A 22,896-nucleotide genomic window follows, 5' to 3' on the forward strand; every position below is an offset into this window, starting at 1 on the left:
TTTGGTGAACTGTGTAACCAGAAGATTCAGTGTATTGAAGTAGTTTTTGATTGATCAGACCTGACTTCTCTTATAAATTTTATTTACCACACATTTTGGGATTTAGCATAGTTTTAACCTTACCTAATGTAAAATATTACAATCCCAACAACAGTTACTTCTCCATGAATTTTTTTAAGAATTTCTTGTTTAAAATAACAGCAAGTTTACAAAAGTAGATAGTTATTCAGTTACTCAACCTCTTTATAATAAAAACACAACAAAATTAACATTTATAATGTTTATTTCCTGATACCTGAATTGAATTTCCAATGTTCTACAGAACCACCTAACATTACTTGACCATTGAACACACTAATAATACAAATCTATGTCATCATAATACACATGACCTCCTATAATGACATAATACAATTATTTTATACTCTAGTCTACACAGACAAACAATACTATATATACCCAGCATGACATAACCACTGGACATGATCATAATACAATTCCCTAAACAGATATATGACACTACAACTACCCAAAATGAAATAACAACTAGACATTATCAGATGACAATTCTCTTAGACTCTTACAGACATAGGACACTACACCTCCCAATGTGACAGAACCGCAGGGGATGATTATAATTCAATTTGATTAAGTTCAATATAACATAAATAACATAATAACATAATAACATAGAACACCTATCCAGCTTGTCCTGACCACTGGATATGATCATAATACAAGAGTGTTGTGTTTTAAATACTCATCTTTAATACATTTTTAATTTTGCATTACTTAAACATTTGAGATTAGAACATAAACTTACAACTAAATGTATTCCAACAACAGAGTATGAAATATTTAGCAATGTGTCAGTATAACAAATCAGAAAACAATACTTTCAGGAAAAAATCTGCAAAGCCTGGAACTGTCTCTAGAAATTAAGAATAGTACATAGTTAAATACTTAGGGGTATATTTACTACACTGCGGTTTTGAAAAAGTGGAGATGTTGCCTATAGCAACCAGATTCTAGCTGTCATTTTGTAGAAAGCACTAAATAAATTGTATTATTATTATTATCTTTGATTTATAAGGCGCCACAAAGGGTACGCAGCACCGTACATTACATATACAAAAAACAGAACCAAGACACAGCATGATACACAAATATATACAAACACAGTTGACAGGGTAAAGCAAATCAGATTATATCTGACAGATAGTGGAAGGGATGGTAGAAATCAGCAAGAAGAAGGCCAAAGCTTAATAAAACAGGGAAAACATGGCCAGGCCAATAGGTACAGAGGATGAAGGAACAGTAGAAGGAGCACACAAAGAAAGAGGGCCCTGCTCATGAGAGCTAACAACCTAAAGGGAAGGGGGAGACACATAAAGGGTGGTACTAACTAGGGGAGAGAGCCAGGACAAGAAAGTTAGGAGGACTGATAGACTTGAATAAAGAAATGAGTCTTAAGGGCATGCTTGAAGCCTTTGAAAGTAGATGCTAACCTGATGGAACGTGGAAGATCGTTCCACAGCAGGGGAGCAGCCCGGGCAAAGTCCTGAAGACAAGAGTGAGAGGAGGTGATCAGTGAAGTAGTGAGGCGGCGGTCAGAGGCAGAGCGGAGGGGGCGGGTAGGAGTGTAGGTAGAGATGAAATTGGAGATGTAGGGAGGGGAATATTGACTAAGAGCTTTAAAGGTGAGGGTGAGGAGTTTAAATTTAATTCTGTAGGGTATGGGGAGCCAATGTAGTGACTGTTGGAGGGAGACCGCAGAGATAGAGCGGCGGGAGAGAAAAATGAGGCGGGCAGCAGCATTGAGGATAGACTTAAGAGGATTAAGGCGAGAATCAGGTAGGCCAGAGAGAAGAAGGTTACAGTAGTCAAGGCGAGAGATAATAAGCGAGTGAACAAGGGTTTTCGTGGCTTCCGTGGTGAGAAAGGGACGTATCTTAGATATATTCCGAAGGTGGAAGTAACAGGATTTTGAGAGGGACAGAATGTGAGGCTTAAATGAGAGGGAGGAATCAAGGATGACCCCAAGGCTTCGGACTTTGGGGACAGAAACGGAGTAGTGTTATTAACAGAAATAGAGAGGGGGGGAGGTGGGAGAGTCCTGGCAGGGGGGAAGACTATAAGCTTGGTCCTGGAACTATTGAGGTTTCTTTGGCAAGCTGTTGTGCATTGCACATTTTACTTAATTTTTTGCTTAAGTCCTTTAAATGCCAAAATAAATAATAATAACAGCAGCAATTGAAATTGCATTTGTGTCTCTGCTTTCTTTGCTAATTAGCCACCTGTTTCGGGTATAAATTAAATGCATTCTAAGCTAAAACTTTATTTTTATTCTGCGCTTCTCAGTAAAAGAAAATATAGTTAGTGACACCTGACATAAACGTGTTGTTCCTGGTTTAGTTGTCGGCGGTGATAACACAGGACAAGTAGACAGGAAGGAAGTGCAGAGACAGCAACATTTTACTACATGACTTTATTAACATATTGAGATACACAGATGTGTCATAATGTTCAAATTTACAGCCATGCTCTACCTCAGAGATTTCTAGCAGCAACACAATAAGGATGTTTGAGAACTGCCAAAATCACAGGGGTTGGCAACTTTTAAGTAGCACTTAAGAAGAAATCTTGAAAGACTAGAAAAGAAACCCAAAAGCCGTAAGTCATTAAACTTTAAAAGATGGCTTATGAAGGCAGCCCTATCTAACCTACAATGGGCAAATGTTACATGTCTAATCCAATAAACTAACAGCAGAATAATACACAGGCTGGGAAAGAAGAATTAATATGCTGGGATAATTACAAAGCAGCACATTCAACTACTGTTATTGCAATGCAACTGAAAACAGAGGTGATGTTATATCAAGGATATCCATTGCCAGATTGTGTAGGCAGTGAGGAATATTCACAAAGTGAATTAAATTAAAATTCAGTGTTCCCAATTAGATTGTAAGCTCTCAGGAGCAGAGCCCTCACTGCTCTTGTCTGCCAAACAAATAAACAATAATACCAGTGTATATGTATACATATATATATATATATATATATATATATATATATATATATATATATACACAATTAGAGAGAAACACATTTAACAGTAAATGACAAATTAAAAGACAATTTGTTGTTTCCTTAATGGTTTTCTAAATGTATCGACTTTAAGTGATAGTAGGTATCAAATACCTACAATGATTGTTACTTGCCCATGTACATTGAAGCCTCAACTTATTGTCTCCAGAACGGAAGTTACACAGTAAAACACACCTTCACTTGCATACTATCATCAGCTAACATAAGTCTGGGCACATCTCAATCAGTGTAAATATTTAATACATGAATGGTACTATCAGTATCTCTGTAGAAATGGTGAAGGTTAAGGTTCAAAAGCTTCTCCCGGCTGTTTCATGTGGACAGGATGTCAAAAGAAAATAGGATATTAAAAACTTTTTATTCTGGCAACAATTTAAACTTAAAGTAATCAATTTAGGTGCACTTGCAAATGTATTGGTACAATAGAAGAGTAAAATTGTTTATTTTTTTATTTAAACAGATATTACAGGTGTTTGAAATCTAGTTCCAGAAGAGTTGCAGTTTATTACATTCCCACAAAATGTGAAATGTAGCCCCTACAGTATCCTCAGTGAATTGTCATTGCCAACACTGTGGGGTCCTGTTCAACCGTATAATTATCTTTTACGTTATTTCAACTAGTTTTAGTGACATAAAAATGATGGCAACCATGGAAAAACTCTGTCTCAGATAGCTTGAAATTACCATTCTCCAAGGACCGAGTAAAAACATTATTTTACACGGCCCTGCATTTTAACATGTTATTTCTGTGTAAATTGCGAGCACTAACACTGAACATGGTTTCAGTCTTGCCTATTGTATGGTAAATTTGGCAGCATAAGGCACCAGATTTAGTGCAAACTAAATAATTCTGTAAAAATTAAGGCATTAACATGACCAATGGGAAATATCTTGCTCTTCGAGATCTCATAATCTTCATGAAGAACTGGCATTGTCCCACACATTACAAAGCCAATACTTAATAAACTTCTGTTACCCATTATGTCAACTTTAAACCCTTCTCTTCAAGAAACTGAATAGCTGGGCAAATACTTTTTATGTTAATTCAAGACATAGTATCCAATTAAACTTGGAAGGCAAAATATTTTAAGACTGAAAGAAACACTTTCACTGCAATTGGTGGAAATTTTAATACACAGAACACTGTTTTTCCAGACCAAGCTCTATTATCCTTAACAAGCTGTTCTTGAGCTACAGTTTCTAGCGTGCACTGCAAAAGGTCAAGAGTAATGCTTTATACAATGTTGTATATTTGAATGGATAATGAGTAGATTCATTTAATAATTAATAATGTTTAGTGTATTGGCCCTTGCGTTCCCTTTTGCAGTTGTTTGGTAAATGCATTGTGTATCCTTCTGGTTTCCTTCTGTGCTTTTCAGACACTTTTGTTATAAGACCATGGGCTAGATTGACTAGGTTTGATGAAACCACCATTTTTCAGTGGTTTTCCCCTCGGTTTTAAAGGGCTAAACTGCCAGTTAAAAGAATGAAATCCATAGTTTAATAGACCAACACTTTGCAGATCTCGATTTTTAACACAAACAGTCAGATTTACTAAGCACTAAGGCACCACTGACATAGAAATTATGGGGGAAATAATTATTTACCGACTAAGGGGCAAAATTAATTTATAATTAACTTACGGGACAATTTGAATTTTTCATTATACTAGGGATGTTATGTTATTGTATTGTATTATGGGAAAATACAAATATATAATTATATTAACTGGGCAATATTATTTGATTCCTAATGAGGGCTACATTTATGTGGCACTGCATCGTACCCCCTTAATATAACAATACAATATAATTACCCCCTTAATATAGCAAAAAATAAAATGTGCCTCTATGAGTTAATTATAAATTGTTTTTGCCATTTAATCAATAATGGCCAGATAGCTCAAACAGCATGTTTGTGCTATCAAGACAAGCAGAAGCAGGTTTTCTGGCTGTTTTGATTACTGGTTTGACCAAACCACCGGTGGTTTAACTGTTTTCAATCTGCCACACATCGCCAGGCGTTTTATATTGCAGCCTGAAACTGTCCTACAATAAATGCGGCGGTTTGGAGCACTAAACCAACAACGCTGTTAGGCTGTTTAAAACTGCCGCTAAGCATGTTTCCTAGTAAATGTATCCCCATGTATTTATCTCACTGGGCGTACAAGTTCACATATATCAGGTGATGAAGTTTAGTCCACTAAGGCCATGTGTCTGGGATATAAACAGGTTAAGGAAGAAATGTATACTATGGTTGGTTTAAATGTGCTGATCTTGTAAATACATTGCTGCTGATATATACTTTTCTAAGAACTCAGTTAATAGGAAATAACTGATATGTCTTAGTTAAAGGTGTGAAATTATTTTTGCAACTATATAAGCAAAGTGACATATTATTCTTTATCCCATCGTCGTGCTTTAATTCTCAGTCTTATGTGATATGTCAAAAATGTGATAATACTATATGTGTAGTTTAATACATAATATTCTGTAGTATATAGGAACCTATTGAAAGGAATTTTAATACCTTTCCCTTAGCCTCGCCCTTTGGAAACAGAGTAAGTGTGATGTCCTCAATTCTCTGGGTTACCCACTACTCTGGAGAACACCCTCAATAAGCCACTGTATGACCTGAGAAAATAATAATAATAATAATAATAATAATAATAATAATAATAATAATAATAATAAAAATATTCCAGTACTATCCTGAGTTACCTTTTACTTTACAATGAACATCCCCAGAGTCCTTGAGGGAAACGGTGTTAAAAAAAATTGTTTAAGCTACTTTTGTTGGACTAAAGATTCAGATAAGAGACATCTGTTTTTAAATGTTTTAAAGCTACTTATGAGAGGCAAGAAAACAAACTTAATGCAGAAATAAAGACGATAAAGAGAGGTGAAAATTCTCTACTAAAAACACCCAACTGCATTACATCCACAGCTAAAATCCCTTTACCCTATTATAACAAAATATAAAACATCTTTTGCGGCCCCACCAGAGCCACCAGCCCAGAAAAAAATAAAAATAAAATAAAATACTCTGGCTCTCCTCCCCTGCTCCCTTTACACTAAATGACATTGTCACACCCGACATTTTAAGTGAGGACAGCAGAGAGAGGAGCCGTGACAGATTAGAAAGAAGTGAAAGAGAGAAAAGAAGAAATCAGAAGAAAGAAGGCAATAGAAAGGTAAGTGAAGGGGAGCAAAAGCAAAAAGGAACAGCGCAGTGTGAAACAGGGGAGACAGATGAAGGGGAGCAAAAGCAGCATGGAGGGCACAGTGTGAAATAGGGGAGACAGGTGAAGGGGAGCAAAAGCAGCATGGAGGGCACCGTGTGAAACAGGGGAGAAAGGTGAAGGGGAGCAAAAGCAGCATGGAGGGCACAATGTGAAACAGGGGCATAGTGTGAACCCCCTACATAACAACTTTGCCTCCCAAGTGGTCCGAGTATAATGAACATATATATATAGAATAAATAAGTAAATAATTCACACATATTGTAAAGATAAAGTTTAAAGAAACAAATCACTCTCCAAAGCTCCTCTTTACCAGTTTATTAAAAAAAATAAAATCTTCTCTCAACATAGACCAATGGGAATTCTTTTTAAAAAATCCATAGTGAATAAAATAAACCCCAATGATGCAAGAATTGTCTTCCTATAACACAATAAGTGGCCTCTTGCTGTGCCTTATCACAAGCTTAAAATAGGATTTCATGTCTTAAATCCTAAAACATTATGGCAATGTTATACATCATTGTGATTGTATATGTTATGTTAAACTTTATATTATTACATTCTTATTCACTTTATAGTGTTATATATTATTGTTGTAATTTTTCTCTAAAAGCAAATAATTCTTCATACTAAAATAGAAATACAATTTATCCACTCAGACATAAATTTAATAGAAGGCGAGAAGTAAAATGTATTGGGGGCAGCGTGAACTTACCTGTGTAGTACCGGAAACATTGGTTCCTCCTTCATCTCTCTCAAGAAATACACAATCAATACGATTGCTTTAAAACTGGTTTGAAGGACAAAACGGATTCTAAGGGGTATATTTACTAAAACATGGTTTGAAAAAGTGGAGTTGTTGCCTATAAAAATCATATTCAAATTAACATTTATTTAGTACATCCTACAAATTGACAGCTAGAAACGGAATGGTTGCTATAGGCAACATCTCCACTTTTCAAACTTGCAGTTTATTAAATATATCCCCATGGAATTTAAATAAATTATTATACACTTTACATTTCTAGAATCATATTTGTATGAATATTAAAATAACAATATATTAATAATATAATACCTAATTATTAATCATAAATCATTTTCATCACATATTATTAAAATATAATATATCTTATATGATTATATATATATACATATATATATACATACATATATATATATATATATATATATATATATATATATAATGTTATAGTTAAGTTATTATGATTTACGAATGCTACATTTAAATTGATTTGTATGAATGTCTATTCTAAATGTTATAGTTTATATCTCAACATAGAAATAGACAGAACATTGAGCAAGTAGGAGTTACATTCTAAAATAAATAGATGTAGACAATAGCAATTTTTAGCCCGGACTTAAAAACAATCATAATCACCATATTCATACCAAGTAAACCCCCTCAAAACCCAACAGTTTTATTTCTTAGAAAGTACTTGTGGTGTCATCACCATTGGACATCATAGGACCTGCCTGCCGCATCATTCTGCATGCAGTGTTTGGTAGGAATGCTGTGTGCCCATGATACTTGGACAGAAAACGAATCAGTATATCTCCTGGTCTTAACAATGTGGCAACACTCTCTGATGTTCTCAACCATTATTTTGTAGGCTAGAGACATATGGTAGTAGTTACTCCACTGCATGTAGAATTAAAGTAGCCTTGAATTTTATTATACAGAATCATAAAAATGTAGCAAATAAAAAAGACTGAATCACTGTATCCATACTAACATTTAGTGCCAGGAACCTTTATTTTGGCACAAATAATTTTACTGCTGACCTGTGGAAACCAATGTTCTCCCAACTAGTGTTTATTTCATTGGTAAACACTGGAAGCCTACCTGAAATTACAGCACATGTCCTGGATACTTAATATGACAGTGAATACACTTTAATAGAACAAGCAGGGCCATACATTATATCCACTACATTTGAAAATGTTTTGCTTGTTACTTTTACATACAGTATGTTGAGAGAAGCGATGAATGTGGACTAAGCAAACCATTTTGAAATTCAAATTGATTGACTTACCTTCCTCACAGTTACTTCCAGTGAAGCCTGGACAGCATCTCCATTCCATAGTGGTGACTGTGCGATAAGACATTTTATACATAGGTCTCAGGACGGTCCTATAACTAAAAAGACAAAAATAAAAAATATTTCAAAGCTAGATCACTGTTATAGTCCCATGATACTAGTGACATGAATTTAATGCTGTCAGAAGTAATTGGACATCTGTGAGATAAATTAAAATTCCATTAGAAAAGGATATAATAAAAAATAATATATACCCCACCACCCAACACTCTATAGATTATGAGAACATATGGTCACCACAGAGTTCTGTGCCTTGTATAAAAGCACTCACCCTGCACCCCTGCAAGTCATCTCTAATTTCTATGCCTTGTATAAAAGCACTCACCCTGCACCCCTGCAAGTTATTTTGAAGTTCTGTTCCCTGCATAAAACGGTTACCCTGCACCCCTGCAAGTCATCTCTAATGTTTGTGCCCTGTATAAAAGTACTCAGCCTTTGTAGTTCTAAGATTTTGTATAAAAGTACTCAGCACGCAGTCCTATGTATTTTAATGGTAAATGAAAACAAAACTAAACTAATATAATACTATGCTAACCACGCTAACATAACCACAGGGGTGGCATTTAGGGAAGAGTAGATGCTGTAGCTTCGAGATGTTAATGACTGTGTAACACCAAGTCCCGGTGCTCACCTGTATAGGGAGGCTGAGACTTGGCAGTAGATGTGGAGAGAGAAAGGTACAAAGCATTATAAAAACAAAGGATGAGTCTGCTTGAAATGCAATCTCATGAATAATTCTATTACTTGCTTGTGTTGCATCTGGTGTGTCAGGTACATCCATGTTATGTTTTCACAACTCTTAAACATCATCAGATGGTTCATTTAGGCTCCGACAGAAAAGTTAGTATGTCCAATAAAGGAGCTACTGTCACTCACCCAGCTAAATGGAGAAACCCAAGGAGCTGCTCCGATCACTAGCTTAAGAATTGTGAGACTTCCTCAGTTAGTAGATGGCTATATTGTGCCGGTCGGAGCAAATCAACCAACAAAAACTATATGTGGTTAGACTGGGGGAAGACTTGTGATGCCCAGGGATGACTGTGTTATATGTTGATGATAAAGTGGATGCCTGTGGTCCCGCCAGGGTGCTCATTGTTACCTGAGCACATAAATTAAGAATGGTACCAAAACATCCTCCAAGAGCAACTTCTCCCTACCACCCATGAACAGTTTGGTGAAGAACAATGCCTTTTCCAGTATTATGGAACACCTGGCCATAAGGCAAAAGTGATAACTAAGTGGCTTGGGGATCAAAACATCAAAATTTTGGGTCCATGGCCAGTAAACTCCCTAGACCTTAATCCCATTGAGAACTTGTGGTCAATCCTCAAGAGGCAGGTGGACAAACAAAAACCCACATATTAAAAAGAAAGCTCCAAGCATTGACTAAGCAAGAATGGGCGGCCATCATTCAGTATGTGGCCCAGAAGTTGATTGACAGCATGCCAGGGTGAATTGCAGAGGTCTTCAAAAGAAGGGTCAACACTACAAATATTGACTCTTTGCATAAACTTAATGTAATTGTCAATAAAAGCCTTTGACACTTATGAAATGTTTGCAATTTTACTTCAGTGTACCATAGCAACATCTGGCAAAAAGGTCTAAAAACAATGAAGCAGCAAACAATGTGAAAACCAATACTCAAAACTTTTGGCCATCACTGTAAGTCCACAGTGCTCACCGTGTATGAGTAACTATTACAACTTTGCACTGCCTCATACCCAGGGCTGAATACTTCTAGCAGTGGCCCTATGGGCCTGAACTAGAGGTCTGGCTTTGAACTGCCTTAATACAGCTGGTACTACTTCTACCCTTACTTTCACTATGGTCTTGAAGCATGAGATGCAGCCTCAGGTAGAGGGACTGCGGCAGAGAAAAAGTACGATCTATCCAGACCTACAGTAACATAAACCTAGTACATGTAGGGGCCAGGAATTACAATTCAACTATTCAATAGCATGTAGTGGCTTCAGTGAATACTTTATATAGTCCATTGACATCAATATAAGGACAAAGGCTCTAACATTGTTAGAGCTAAATGCCTGTTGTACTTTTTAAAAGCATATATCAAACTTTTGACTAAGCTATTTGCTCATTTTCAAAAGATCCTCTCTGAACCAGCAATCAGTATGCACACAATCCCTTTAATTAATTTATTACAATATGTACATTATATAGGTTCTCTGGTACCTAAAGACAGGTATTTATAGACTGAATCCAGTCAAAAATTCAATTAGCACCACTGGATGTATCTTGATTTGAATAAGTGTGGCTGTAGATAAGATAATTGACATCACTTGATTAAGTGATCATGCACACTGTTCCCTGCCAGCTGAAATGTTGAAAACAAAACTTGTTTGTAAGAACTCATTACAAAGTATTGCACCAAACAGCAGTTTCTCAAAGCTCTTTAAAGTAAGTTCTCCGCTACTTAACTATCATTACTAGCGGGGAACCGGGAATTGGGGGGTTGACCTGCTCTCCCGGAAGTCCAGGAGGACTCACAGAAACCCGGGAGTCTCCCGGACATTCCGGGAGAGTAGGCAACTATGAGTAATGGCAACAGTGGTACTGACATTAATAAATAATATGAACCCATTAAACCTGGTATGGGAACTAATTTTTAGGTCACAGGTTTGAAACTCCAGTCATACAAACCAAGCCTAAAGAAAGGCACAGATGAATCCTCAATTGCTGAATGTGGCTTCTGGCTCGCTACACTGCTTGACTGGCATTGCTGTAATTAAAACTGCTGATATTCAAAATCATAGTTCACAGATATAGCAACACTAAGAAATGAATAGACAAGGCTAATTATAGCTAATTACTGCAACATGTGCAGAGTTATATTTCATTGTTCTAATGTTTCCTGGTGAATCATAACAAGAAGCATCCTCCATCGTAACGTCCAATAATGTTACAACATTCTGTAAAACTAACCATCTATCAGTCCTAACTATTTACTGTATGTGCAGCGCTGCTGACTACTTGGCTGGATTTATATTCCTTTGTTGTATCCACAATTAGTGCTTCACTTTCCAGCATATGGCCCTGATCAGATTATTGTGCAACGGACATAATAAAAACAATAAGGCTGGTGACGGGAAACAGCTGAAAACATGGGCTTGATAACAAGAGCCACATCTGTTTGCAAGAAAATATTCTGTTATCAAATTGATGGTCTCCTGGCAGAGTCATCAGCGGCTTGGCAGATGCAAGTGTGAGCAAGCTCTAGCGCAGGCTGGCAACAATTAAAAATCAACTGAATTTGAACAGCGTTGGAAAACAAGGTCAAACTGATTCCTTAATTGATAGCACATCTGTATACCTTTTCACTAGTCCTATTTGTCTCAAGAAACATGCACATTTTACTGCCTGAAAAGGATTACTTTAATTTTTTAAAGGACCACAGGTGGACTTTACCTTTAAAACCGTTAAGGCTTATTAAATAACAAGGTGCACAAATGTGCTGTAACTCATAGCAACTAATAGACTGTAGCCAAGGAAAAATAGATATATCCAAATAAATTACATTCTGGAGCGGGTTATGCTGCTGTTTTACTGAGTATGTGCTAATAAAATCTAATTATGTCTGGAGTGTATCACCATTATAAGTGTGTGATATTTGATTGAGAATGGAGTGGACTCCTGATAGTCCCTCCTTCCAACTTTGAGTTTTTACAAGAAAAGCATCAGTCATTAATCATGAATAATTAAGCTGAAAGTGAAGTCTAAAGCCCTTAACTTAATGCATGCTGGGGTTTAAATGATGTATCTGCCTTGTTTCATGCTATGCAAGGCTCGGTCACCCTCTCATTCGTGTCTGTCTTGTATATCATGGTATTATATGCCACTGTTTATCTTCTGTCTTATTCAGTTATAATTGCTATCCTTGACTTGTCCTCTTTATTCTGCTCCTGTCACACTCAGCTTGCCCTGCTGTAGTTCTAATGTTCCTTATCCAAAGCATCTGAGTACCTGAGTGCAATCCTGGAGACAAAGGTACTATAGTACTAGAAGCATATGGGACCAAGAATTATGTTCTCCAGTTGTGGTTTGGATACCAGGTCATTTCATTTCCCCATCCTTGTGATGTTCCTGCTTCAGTGTTGTCTGATATTTTTGCTGTGACTATGACCTGCGTGTTTGTATTGTCTGTTACGGACTCCTGATTGCTGACTGTGGTCTGCCTGACTATGCTCTTATTGTGACTTTACCCCTAGTTGCTATTTCTGACTTTGTTATGTCCAGGGCTGCCGAGAGGAAGATCGGGCTTTCTTGTGTCCCCTCCCAGCTGGGAGCAGCCTGGGGGGAGTGACCACATAAGTTCTGTTATTGGTCTGCACTCAACTGCCTCCATTTTGGTTTAGGCCTGAACAGGGTGAATGTGGCTTGCGCCATTGCATAGTGTTACAGTGAAGAATAGGAACTTTGTATTTATTACAACTATTCACTAAAATTACACAACTGTTTAAATATATCAAATATGTTGCTACATATGAAACAAAAAATAAATAAATGAATGAATAAAATTTAAGTTTTAAAAATGAACCAGGACACAGTTGTCTGGGGTTTGTGACAACCCTTGGACTTTAAATATCTGTGTACTGTGGAAGTCAAATAATTGGATGAAGTCGGCTAAATGAACTAATATTGGTTTTCCGTGTGATTGCGATTAATACACCACGTGTAGTTACGCAATCGCACAGATTAATAACACACACACACTTACAGTCACACTTACACTTGTAAATAGTACACATTTATTAAAGTTGCAACTCACATCAGTTTATTAGTAAAACTTAAAGGTCATTTATGCAAAGAAAAACTTGCATTAAAGGTCACTATGGTTCAGGTCCACAGAAATGTGTGGTGTTTGGTCTCATATTAATCTATATTTTACCAGCTGAAATTCAGTGTCAATAGCGAAAAGATTGCATATTGCAATTGCAAGTTATGAATTGTATGAGATTAATACTCAAAAGCACTTTGTTTATTGATTGGTTTAAACTGGATTAGGTTGGTTCCTTCAGGCACAACATGTGCTCAGCTGTTGGAGTGAGCTGCCCCCCACCTTATCAGAGGAATCCTTTGAACTGACCTATGATCTGCTTTGTACTGGACTGACCCCTGAACCAATGAAGAAGGACCTTAGTTTATCTTTGTGTACATTGTGACATCATCACTGTTTTTGTTAACTCAGACTTAATATAAGCAAATCTCTCTCTTTCTGACTGCAGACTACAAGACTGAATGAGGACCTGGGCCCAGGGGACGCGCTTGCATAATGTTATGTATTCGGTTTATACTTTCCTGTAAAATGCTATACATTTTATGCGTCATCATGGCTTGCTGTAATCCTGCTATCTTTTGCTATTAAATCTCTTTGTGCTTTGGAACCACAATAATCGCATTGGACAATATTTATTGGTAGCGACAAGATGAACATTACAGTACACAGGTACAATGTGAAGTATTCTTAATTTATTTTTTACAAATTGTGAATCTAGTATCCAACAAGTAAAAATCCAGCCAACCACTAAAATTTAAATTTTTGGAGGAAGTACTTATTTTTCAAATACGCTTACCATACCTCACAAGATTTGTACAGGGTCCTGGCCATCTGCAACTCTGATATACTCTCTGAACCACGGTCTCAGATCCATTTTGTACTTGGCAGGTAACTGTTTTTGTTACTGTGAATTGACACCAGTTTCTGTTAAAGAGAAGAAAAAAAACTCATGAATATTTATTGGGCTTTTAGGACAAAAACAAGTTTGATTTTAATTTTCCTACACTTCTGAGATCACATCACATGAACGCATCTGCTGCTGGTTAAGAGCGACATTGAAGGGGAATCTGTTAGTAGAATGTACCTCCCAACTATCCTACTGTAGGGACCAAAGTCCAGATTATCGGTACGGCAGTACAGTCCCCTCAATTAGGAACTAAATCAGTACCGGCCAGCCCAAATTGCAACTGTCTAATCCAAATCAGGACAGTTGTATGTAGGTTGTGTTTTTATAAGAGCATGCATCTTGGGTGTAGTTTTGGCCATATTCAAATGCAATTTATTTTCAAATATTTTCTTAAAAAAATTTCTTTACATTAATTACACAAATAAAGATAATTTCCATGCATACTGTACATTCAATGCATTTTAATAGTATATCTTAGTTGCACAGTCCTGTGATAGCCAGTGGAGCGCATACGTGTACTTTTATATCAGAGACTACGCTGTCTCAGTCATCACTATCAATTGGCATTTACACCTGCCCTGTAGTGGGTGCAAATGATACTGGTGAAACCAAGTGTACTGATGACAAAAACAGGACTGGCATCAGCTGTATCTGCATTGGAACACCCTTACTGTACATGGCCTACGTTAGTTCTCTCCTTACCTCACACCATTCTGCCTCACAATTCATAGAGAGTTCTAAGTGTCAGTTGCTTGTGGAGATGATTTGCATGCAATTGACGTTATGTCCACTTCTGGGTATGTGCAGAACTATTTCATGCAAGATATGCTGCGCAAATGAACGTATGTCCGAACATGAATCAGGCCCTTTGTGTCTACATTTGCTGCAACACATGTGTCCACTATTGGCAGCAATATCACATCATAGATGAGGAGTATTAGTGAGCTCCATACACACTGGGACATACCACAACCAGCTGACACCTTATTCTCCGATCATTTTTGCATATTTTTTGCTTAGCATTTCCTGCCATAACTGCAAGCAGTGATAACTATTATTCCAAATCACACAGTGACATAATCTTGCTAAATAAACATTGCAAAGTAAATATTCATTAAGCAAACTTAATGATGAATTGTTCACAGCAGCAAATAGTAAATATGCAGGGGGGGGGGGGGATAATGTCACAAATGGTGGGAATATGGCATATATAACATGAAGGTCTCTATGCTGTTGACCATTATTTATGCAAGATACAAGCTAAGTAAATTACGGCCGAGCTATTTAACTTTATATAGTCCATACAATTTTTCAGGTTGTGCAATTTATTACTCATTTAAAAGCTGCTACACAAAGCGTGAAAATGAAGTCAGTCAGTATGAGGATACAAGGAGATATGGCAGCACCTACAATATTGTACATTGGGGAGGTCTGTCTCAGAGAAAGTGTTACAAAGCTTTTCTGTATACATTAGTGCCACCTGCTTAATCCCCATAATGTTCTCACTCTGTGAGGTTTGTTATGTGAGTTGCAGTAGCTGCAAATTTTGTTCCTATAAAGAGCACAGTAATCAGTGTCCTCTAAGTGCACTGCTTTATACGTGTACTCTCCTTGCTGTGCTTACTACTCCACATCCACAACAGGAGGAGAAGTGGATTCTTTGTTTAGAACCTATAAATGGCAGCAATTTGTATTATTATTATTATTATTATTATTATTAATTTTATTTGTAAGGCGCCACAAAGTGTCTGCCATGCTGTACAGGAACAAACAGTAGAGCAGTACAAGGTATAACATTAAGGTACACTAAACAAGCAGCACTTTAAAGCAGGTAGCTCAAAGCATAGTTAATAAGGGAGGCTGAAAGGGTGAGGATGAGAGAAATTCAACACAGCAGGATCGTATGGAGAAGGAGGAAGGGGGGAGAAGGGGAGAGAGGGAGAGGTAGTCAACAGGTGGGTAGGTAAGCAGTTGACTGAAAGGCATTTAAGAAAAGGTGGGTTTTTAATGCCCGTTTGAAACTGCTTAGATAGGTGGAGGTTCTGATAGCACGTGGGAGATTGTTCCAATGGAGGGGGGCAGCACGGGAGAAGTCTTGAATACATGAGTGAAAAGAGGTAATGTTGATTGACATGTTAGAAAACTAATGCTGTCTGGGGGTGGTCCAGCAAGGTTAGTTCTAAAACATATATTCAAAGAATGATCCTGACTGCACTTCCATTGCTAGCTTTTTCCTAGCTTATCATAAAGTAACACTTTGTATTCTCTTTTAGATATTTTCATTGTTGGAGGTTGGGTGGCTGCTGCTGGCAACAAGGTTTGGGATTGGGGCCTCATAGCAGCTAGACTGAAAATAACATGTGCCCCGACACCTACTGGAAATTGGGCATTTAATAAGGAACCAAGGCTAGAATCAACCAACATCCACTGTATCCCGCTGGAACACAGCACTGGAGGATGTGACTTCTGTGTGTGTGAATGTGTTTAATAACTAATATATGTGTCTTTGGGTATGTGATTAAGCTGCATTTAATGTGTATGTGATAAATACCAGTGATGTTTGATTAATGTGTATGTCAAAAGTGACTAATATGCATATGATTTATGCCAAGTATGTAAGTAAAGTAATGTACATGCATTATCTCTATTTTTAGCTTGTGGGTCTATAACTTCTGGCATGAAATTCTATATTTAGCTACATTACAGTTTTCTGGAAATCACCAACTGCTATTTTGCAGAAAATACTGTAACCATAATCATCATCATCAGTTATGTATTTATATAGAGGCACTAACTCCGCAGCGCTGTACAGAGAACTCACTCACATCAGTCTCTACCCCATTGGAGCTTACAATCTAAGGTCCCTAACATATGCACAAACAGAAACAGACACTAGGGTCAATTTGATAGCAGCCAATTAACCTACCAGTAAGTTTTTGATGTGCGAGAGGAAACCAGAACATTCGGGAGAAACCCATGCAAACACGGGGAGAACATATAAACTCCACACAGATAAGGCCATGGTCAGGAATCAAACTCATGACCCCAGAGATAATCAATCTGTATTTGTCATGACAATGTCTCTTTGTAAATTGGTTGCTAGCTGTGACAAAAGCTCATAACAAAAGATGAAGGAGACTCTCCCACAAACTGTGACATTTATGAATGAGTTAGATGATCGATATACAGTATATACAATGTGAAATGTTGAGAATGTGCAGTAAAAATTGAGCCATCTGTTTATAAAACTTGAAAAGCTCAGAGAGATAAGATTAAGTAATATATGTGGGAAACATATGCATGGCCCTAAGGTATAAACATTATAAATGGTATAAGCCGGCTCCCCTTTATCAGCTCATTCAAACCCTCTATAAGACACCAAAATACTGTATTTCAAAGCTTGTTTTACTGTTTTAATTGATACATCTGAAAACACTGAACTGTTTAACTCAGATAAAAGTTTAGAGTAGAGAAGAAGATTAGTACTCATAAGCCTAAAGCTTTATAGATCTAAGAGACTGGCATGTAGTTTCCTAGGAAACACATATTGTACATGTATTAAAACAGAAAGATATGTCTGTTTCCCTTATGTAGTGTTCTGCAGTTACCTCAGCCGTCTTACTATCGGCCTATTGCTTGATCTGCGCCAGTCACTATGTTTACGTGACGATTGCTGGTCCTGTTTCTCTAACTTTACTCCTATAATCTGCCGACTAGTCATTCTATTTCTGATCCTCAGCAATTGTCTAACTACTTTCCCCAGTTCTTTCATCTTGACTTGTCTGACCCTATACATTGGTTAGCCTTGTGATTCTTCTGCTTAGACTCCTCTTTCCACCATGTCTATCATTCACTGTTTTACTGATTACTTCTCCACTTACCTGTAACTCACTCTTTTATTTTGTACATGAGCCAGGAACAGATTAACATAATTGAAGCCGATAATCACATGACCTTTGTTGATGAAAGAAAATTACAAAAGAACAGAGCAGGGAAAGAGTAACCTCTCAGTATCTGTCCCTCCCCTAATGTGCCTAATTATAAATGTTGTTATGATTCCATCTTTGCATGACTCAAAAAATCCATTTTCAGTACAGCTCACCGGTCTGGTAAATGTGACACTCCGCAGCTTTTTGTCATTGTAGGATGTGTTTTTGTTGTTGATTGATTGGGAGAAAATTCTCTACCATAATTTTACTTTTAAAAGTCAGCTGCAATGGACAATATGAGGTATATTTACTAAACTGCGCGTTTGAAAAAGTGGGAGATGTTGCCTATAGCAACCAATCAGATTCTGGTTATCATTTATTTGGTACACTCTACAAAATGACAGCTAGAATCTGATTGGTTGCTATAGGCAACATCTCCACTTTTTCAAACCCGCAGTTTAGTAAATATACCCCTATGTGTAATTTCAAACACTGCAGTTTAAGAGGTCTATTTATTACAGAGAGATAAATGATTTCCCTGACAAAAAAAGGTGTTTTCGCCAGAGATAGGGCTTCTCCCTATCTATCAAGAGGCTAACTATCAATGTGGTAGGCCCCTCAGGCGAGCAGATGCAGCTTTTCCCATCTAAAGCTTTGCATGGCAAATGCTTTTTATATGTTTTTACTATTTTTATACATTTTTTTAACGGTTTTCAATTTTTGTTGAAACTGGAACAGGAAGTTCAAGTCAGGGCTTAATCCGGTTTCACTGTGCATGTGTGATCTGGTGCATACAGCGGCTGGTGATGCGATAAGACCCGGTAAGATATCCAATATTGCCAAGGAGCTGAGTATTACTCAGATTCCCTAGCAAAATTTTCTAGGTAAACTGTGGGAATCCAAAATTTTCTATTACAAAGATTAAGTATCGCTCAAGTATTTTGGAGGCAAACGGGGGAAGAGAAATATGCTGGTAGTGCTAGAGAAAGGCTGGAATCGAAAGATGGCTTCTTAGAATGAAGTAGGTGAAGGTGAGTGGAGTGGGTGGATTTTGGCATGACGAAATATCTTATCGAATGGTGTTGATTTTGTCTTTGAAGTAGGTGGCAAAATAATGGGCTGTGAGGGAGGTAGGTTGAAGAGATGCAGATGGGCAGAGCAGTGAGTTGAAAATGGCCAAGTGGCGATGTAGGTTAGAAGACTGGGTGAATATTAAAGATTTGAAGTATGTTTGTTTGGTAATTGAAAGAGCAATGTTGTAAGATGAAAGGATGAATTTATAGTGGAGGAAATGGGTATAGGAACAAGATTTCCTCCAATGATGCTCTGCAGTGCGGGAGCACTTTTGCAGGTAGCGGGTCTGTTTGGTGTGCCATGGCTGGGGTTTGTAACATCTGAGCTGTATGTAGTAGCTGGAGCTGCATTGTCTAGAACTGAAGTGAATGTTTTGTTGTAGAAAGAAGCAGAACAATGCAGTCATAGGAGACAGTTGTGGTTTTAATGATAATGAGAACCTGATTGGGTTAAGAGTACTTAGGTGTCGCTGTATATGTGTGGATATGGGTGCATGGGGAGAATATGAGATAAGGTGAGGCTGAAGGAAAGGCAGGTTGTAGTGGAAGAATGGGAAGGCTAAGTTGGAGAAACTAGAGATGGAGCACTAGCTGGAGAAGACTATGTAAAGGGAGTGTCCATCACAGTGGGTGGGAGATGAGGTCCTCCGGGAGAGACCAAAGGAGGAAGTAAGTGAAAGACGTTTAGTGATAAAAGAGACAGTGATATTATTAATGGGAATGTTGAAATCACCTAGTATGAGAGTAGACAGATCAAAGCATAAGAAATAAGTGAGCCAGGCTGCAGCTTTGTAAAGGAATTGGGAAACTGGACCTGGGGGGCAATAAATGACTACACGAAGATGGAGAGGATAAAATTGATGAATAATGTGGACTTCAAAGGAAGAGAATGAGAGTGAGGATTCAGAGGGTATGACTTGGAAGGTGCAGCTTGGAGAAAGTAGAATGATTACTCTACCACCTTGTCAGTTTCCAGATATGAGATTGTGGCTGAGCGAAAGTCCCCCGTAGAAGACAGCTACAGGGGATGTAGGGTCAGAGGAGGTGAGCCAAGTGTCTGTAATGGCAAGGGGGTTGAGGGATTTAGAAATTAATAGATCATGAATGGATGCAAGTTTGTTACAACCAGATCTGGCATTCCATAGTGCACAGGAGAAGGGAAGAGATTATAGTGCAGATATGTGGATAATTTTGGTGGAATTGGATGTACAGGGTAGATGGAAAGATTTGGGGGTGGAGCGACGATCCTAAGAAGATGGGGATTGCATATGGGCCAGGGTTATATGAAATGCCACCAGCAGTCATGAGAAGGACCAGGATGAGAAAGAGGACACGTGAGGATGATTTCTGTGTGTGAGATTGATTTCTGTTTCTGTACCCTGGTGAGTGTGTTGGGTGCAGGAGACATAACAGTTCATGTGTGCAGACTAAACAGGAGGGAAGTAGTGAAGGGGAAATAATAATAGGCAAAGGAGAAATAGGATTATGGAGAAAGAAGATGGGTTTGGAGAGAAGTTTGGTGAAAATAAATAGGAGAAAGAGAGAGTGTAAATTGAGTAGGTGCATGGAGAGATGTGGACGAATGTCTATTGGCTAGACAATTGATCCAAATTGAGCAGGGCAATGAATAGAAGAATACTTTATCACCCCCTGTCTCGGGTTAATGGAGTAGGCAGTTTCTGCAGCACTGACCCTGATGAGGTCCAGGATGCTGATAGCCAAGCATCCAGCAGCCAAACAGAAATGGCAAAAGCAATCACAATTAATTTCAATGGGCAGCTGAACAGATGTTGAAACAGCATTGAGAGTTGAGATCAGTAGCTCCAGCAGCTGAACAGAGATGGAACTCCAGTAGATCCAAAAACAGCCTTGGTATGAAGTCAATTCTCAGAGCTACTGTGAGGTTTGCTAACAGTAAATGTGTCTTCTTTACCACAGCCAAATTAGTTAAATAATCCCATCCCACAAAACCGATTTTTCCACTTGGAATTAAAACTGGGTACACATGTGCAGTTCAATGTGTATTTATCTGACCAAATTCACCCATTGGCAAGTGCAAACTTTTTCCAGACACCACAATTTTGACCAATATATCCATTTAATTTTCTATACATTCAGATAAAAAAAAATTAAACTTGCCTATTTTGATGAAGGCCCCACTCACTTCAGAAGAGAGTGAAGCATGTTCTGGGAGAGTGGCAAACCAGAAAGGAAATAAGTCTGCCTTTGGCCAATCCCACTCTCTTGCAGGAATGAAGACCCTTGACATGGGCTGCCAGTTTAAAAGTTTTGATTATAATATAAACTAATGCATATACAGATTTGAAAAAGAAAGGACAAGCAATGACAGCAAATGTATTTTTGTTTAGAAGCCCGGGAGAGTTGCATTCCGAAAGTGTATGCAAGTATGACAAAATATAGGAGTGTGATGGCACATACAATGGCTTGTGCCATGGATTTTTACTTTTGCACAATTGTAAATCACAGTCCCTAACATAAAAAAATAAGAATGTGCCAGTAAAACCAGGATTACTCTGACAGATAATTGAATATGAAGCATAGTTGCCTCCTCTCTTGCAATGTCCAAAAGACTCCCAGAATATTGGGAGACTTCCCTTACTCCTAAGAAGGTAAGCTCGCCAAGATCCCTGCTTTGCCACCCATTTGCCAGATTGCACATGCAAGTGAATTCAGGCTACAAACAGGAGCACTAGTCAGTATCTACTACAAGAAAATGGCCATTCTTCTCCAGCACACATATAGTTTTCTCCCCAGATTGTGAGAATCAGATCTAGATCTGTACTGTTGTAGGACATTTCCTTTATGTACACTGAGGTATTTACAAGAAAGTGGTGCTCAACAAGAAAATGGCCACCACTGTCCTACACTGAGTACATGGAATGTAGGCTAATCTCCCACATCCCCACTGTGCCTCCCAAATGCCACTTGATGTCACTCAAGTAAAAGTGCAACGACTCGCACAAGCTCAAGTCTGGGCAAGCACAGGCGCACTAGCCAATATGAGCATATATCAGGAAAAGCAAGAAGAATGAGGATCCTCATGACTCAAGTGAGTAAGCCCAACGCTTGTATTACAGGTAAGTAATTGATGTATTTGTTAAAGTTTGATAAAGATGTTTTTGATAGTCAAAGAATTTAGGGCCTAATAATACAATAAAAATATATTACACCGGTAGGGCTTTTTTTTTAATGCTTTGTTCTACTTATTTACCCCATTATCACAAGCGACTGGTGCCCATGCTTCTACTTGAGAGACATTATTATCTATCCGGCAGCACGGCGGCGTAGTGGTTAGCACTTCTGCCTTACAGCACCTGGGTCATGAGTTCAATTCCCGACCATGGCCTTATCTGTGTGGAGTTTGTATGCTCTCCCCGTGTTTGCGTGGGTTTCCTCCGGGTGCTCCGGTTTCCTCCCACACTCCAAAAACATACTAGTAGGTTAATTGGCTGCTAACAAATTGACACTAGTCTGTCTGTGTGTGTGTGTTAGGGAATTTAGACTGTAAGCCCCAATGGGACTGGTGTGAGTGAGTTCTCTGTACAGCGCTGCGGAATTAGTGGCGCTATATAAATAAATGATGATGATGAGGATGATACGGCTGTAATTTCATTGCTGCGCTGCTTGGTTATCGCCTATGTGGTCATAACTTTTATAATAAAATAAAAATAATCTTTCCTTCAGCCTTGTTACACTGTACAC

The 22,896-nt window shown here is 37.9% G+C and overlaps 1 protein-coding gene across 1 annotated transcript in view; it reads right to left on the minus strand.

Annotated features, from left to right (window-relative positions):
• COL26A1 (collagen type XXVI alpha 1 chain) overlaps window positions 1–22,896 on the minus strand; it is a 374,834-nt gene that overhangs the window by 282,700 nt on the left and 69,238 nt on the right. The window contains exons 2-3 of the mRNA XM_075196742.1: window positions 14,066–14,188; window positions 8,407–8,510 (exon numbers count right to left, since the gene is read on the minus strand). Coding sequence (XP_075052843.1) covers window positions 8,407–8,510; window positions 14,066–14,188 — 227 coding nt within the window. The remainder of the gene's footprint in view (window positions 1–8,406; window positions 8,511–14,065; window positions 14,189–22,896) is intronic.

Source organism: Mixophyes fleayi, chromosome 2, assembly GCF_038048845.1.
Source record: "Mixophyes fleayi isolate aMixFle1 chromosome 2, aMixFle1.hap1, whole genome shotgun sequence".
Lineage (NCBI taxonomy): Eukaryota > Metazoa > Chordata > Amphibia > Anura > Limnodynastidae > Mixophyes > Mixophyes fleayi.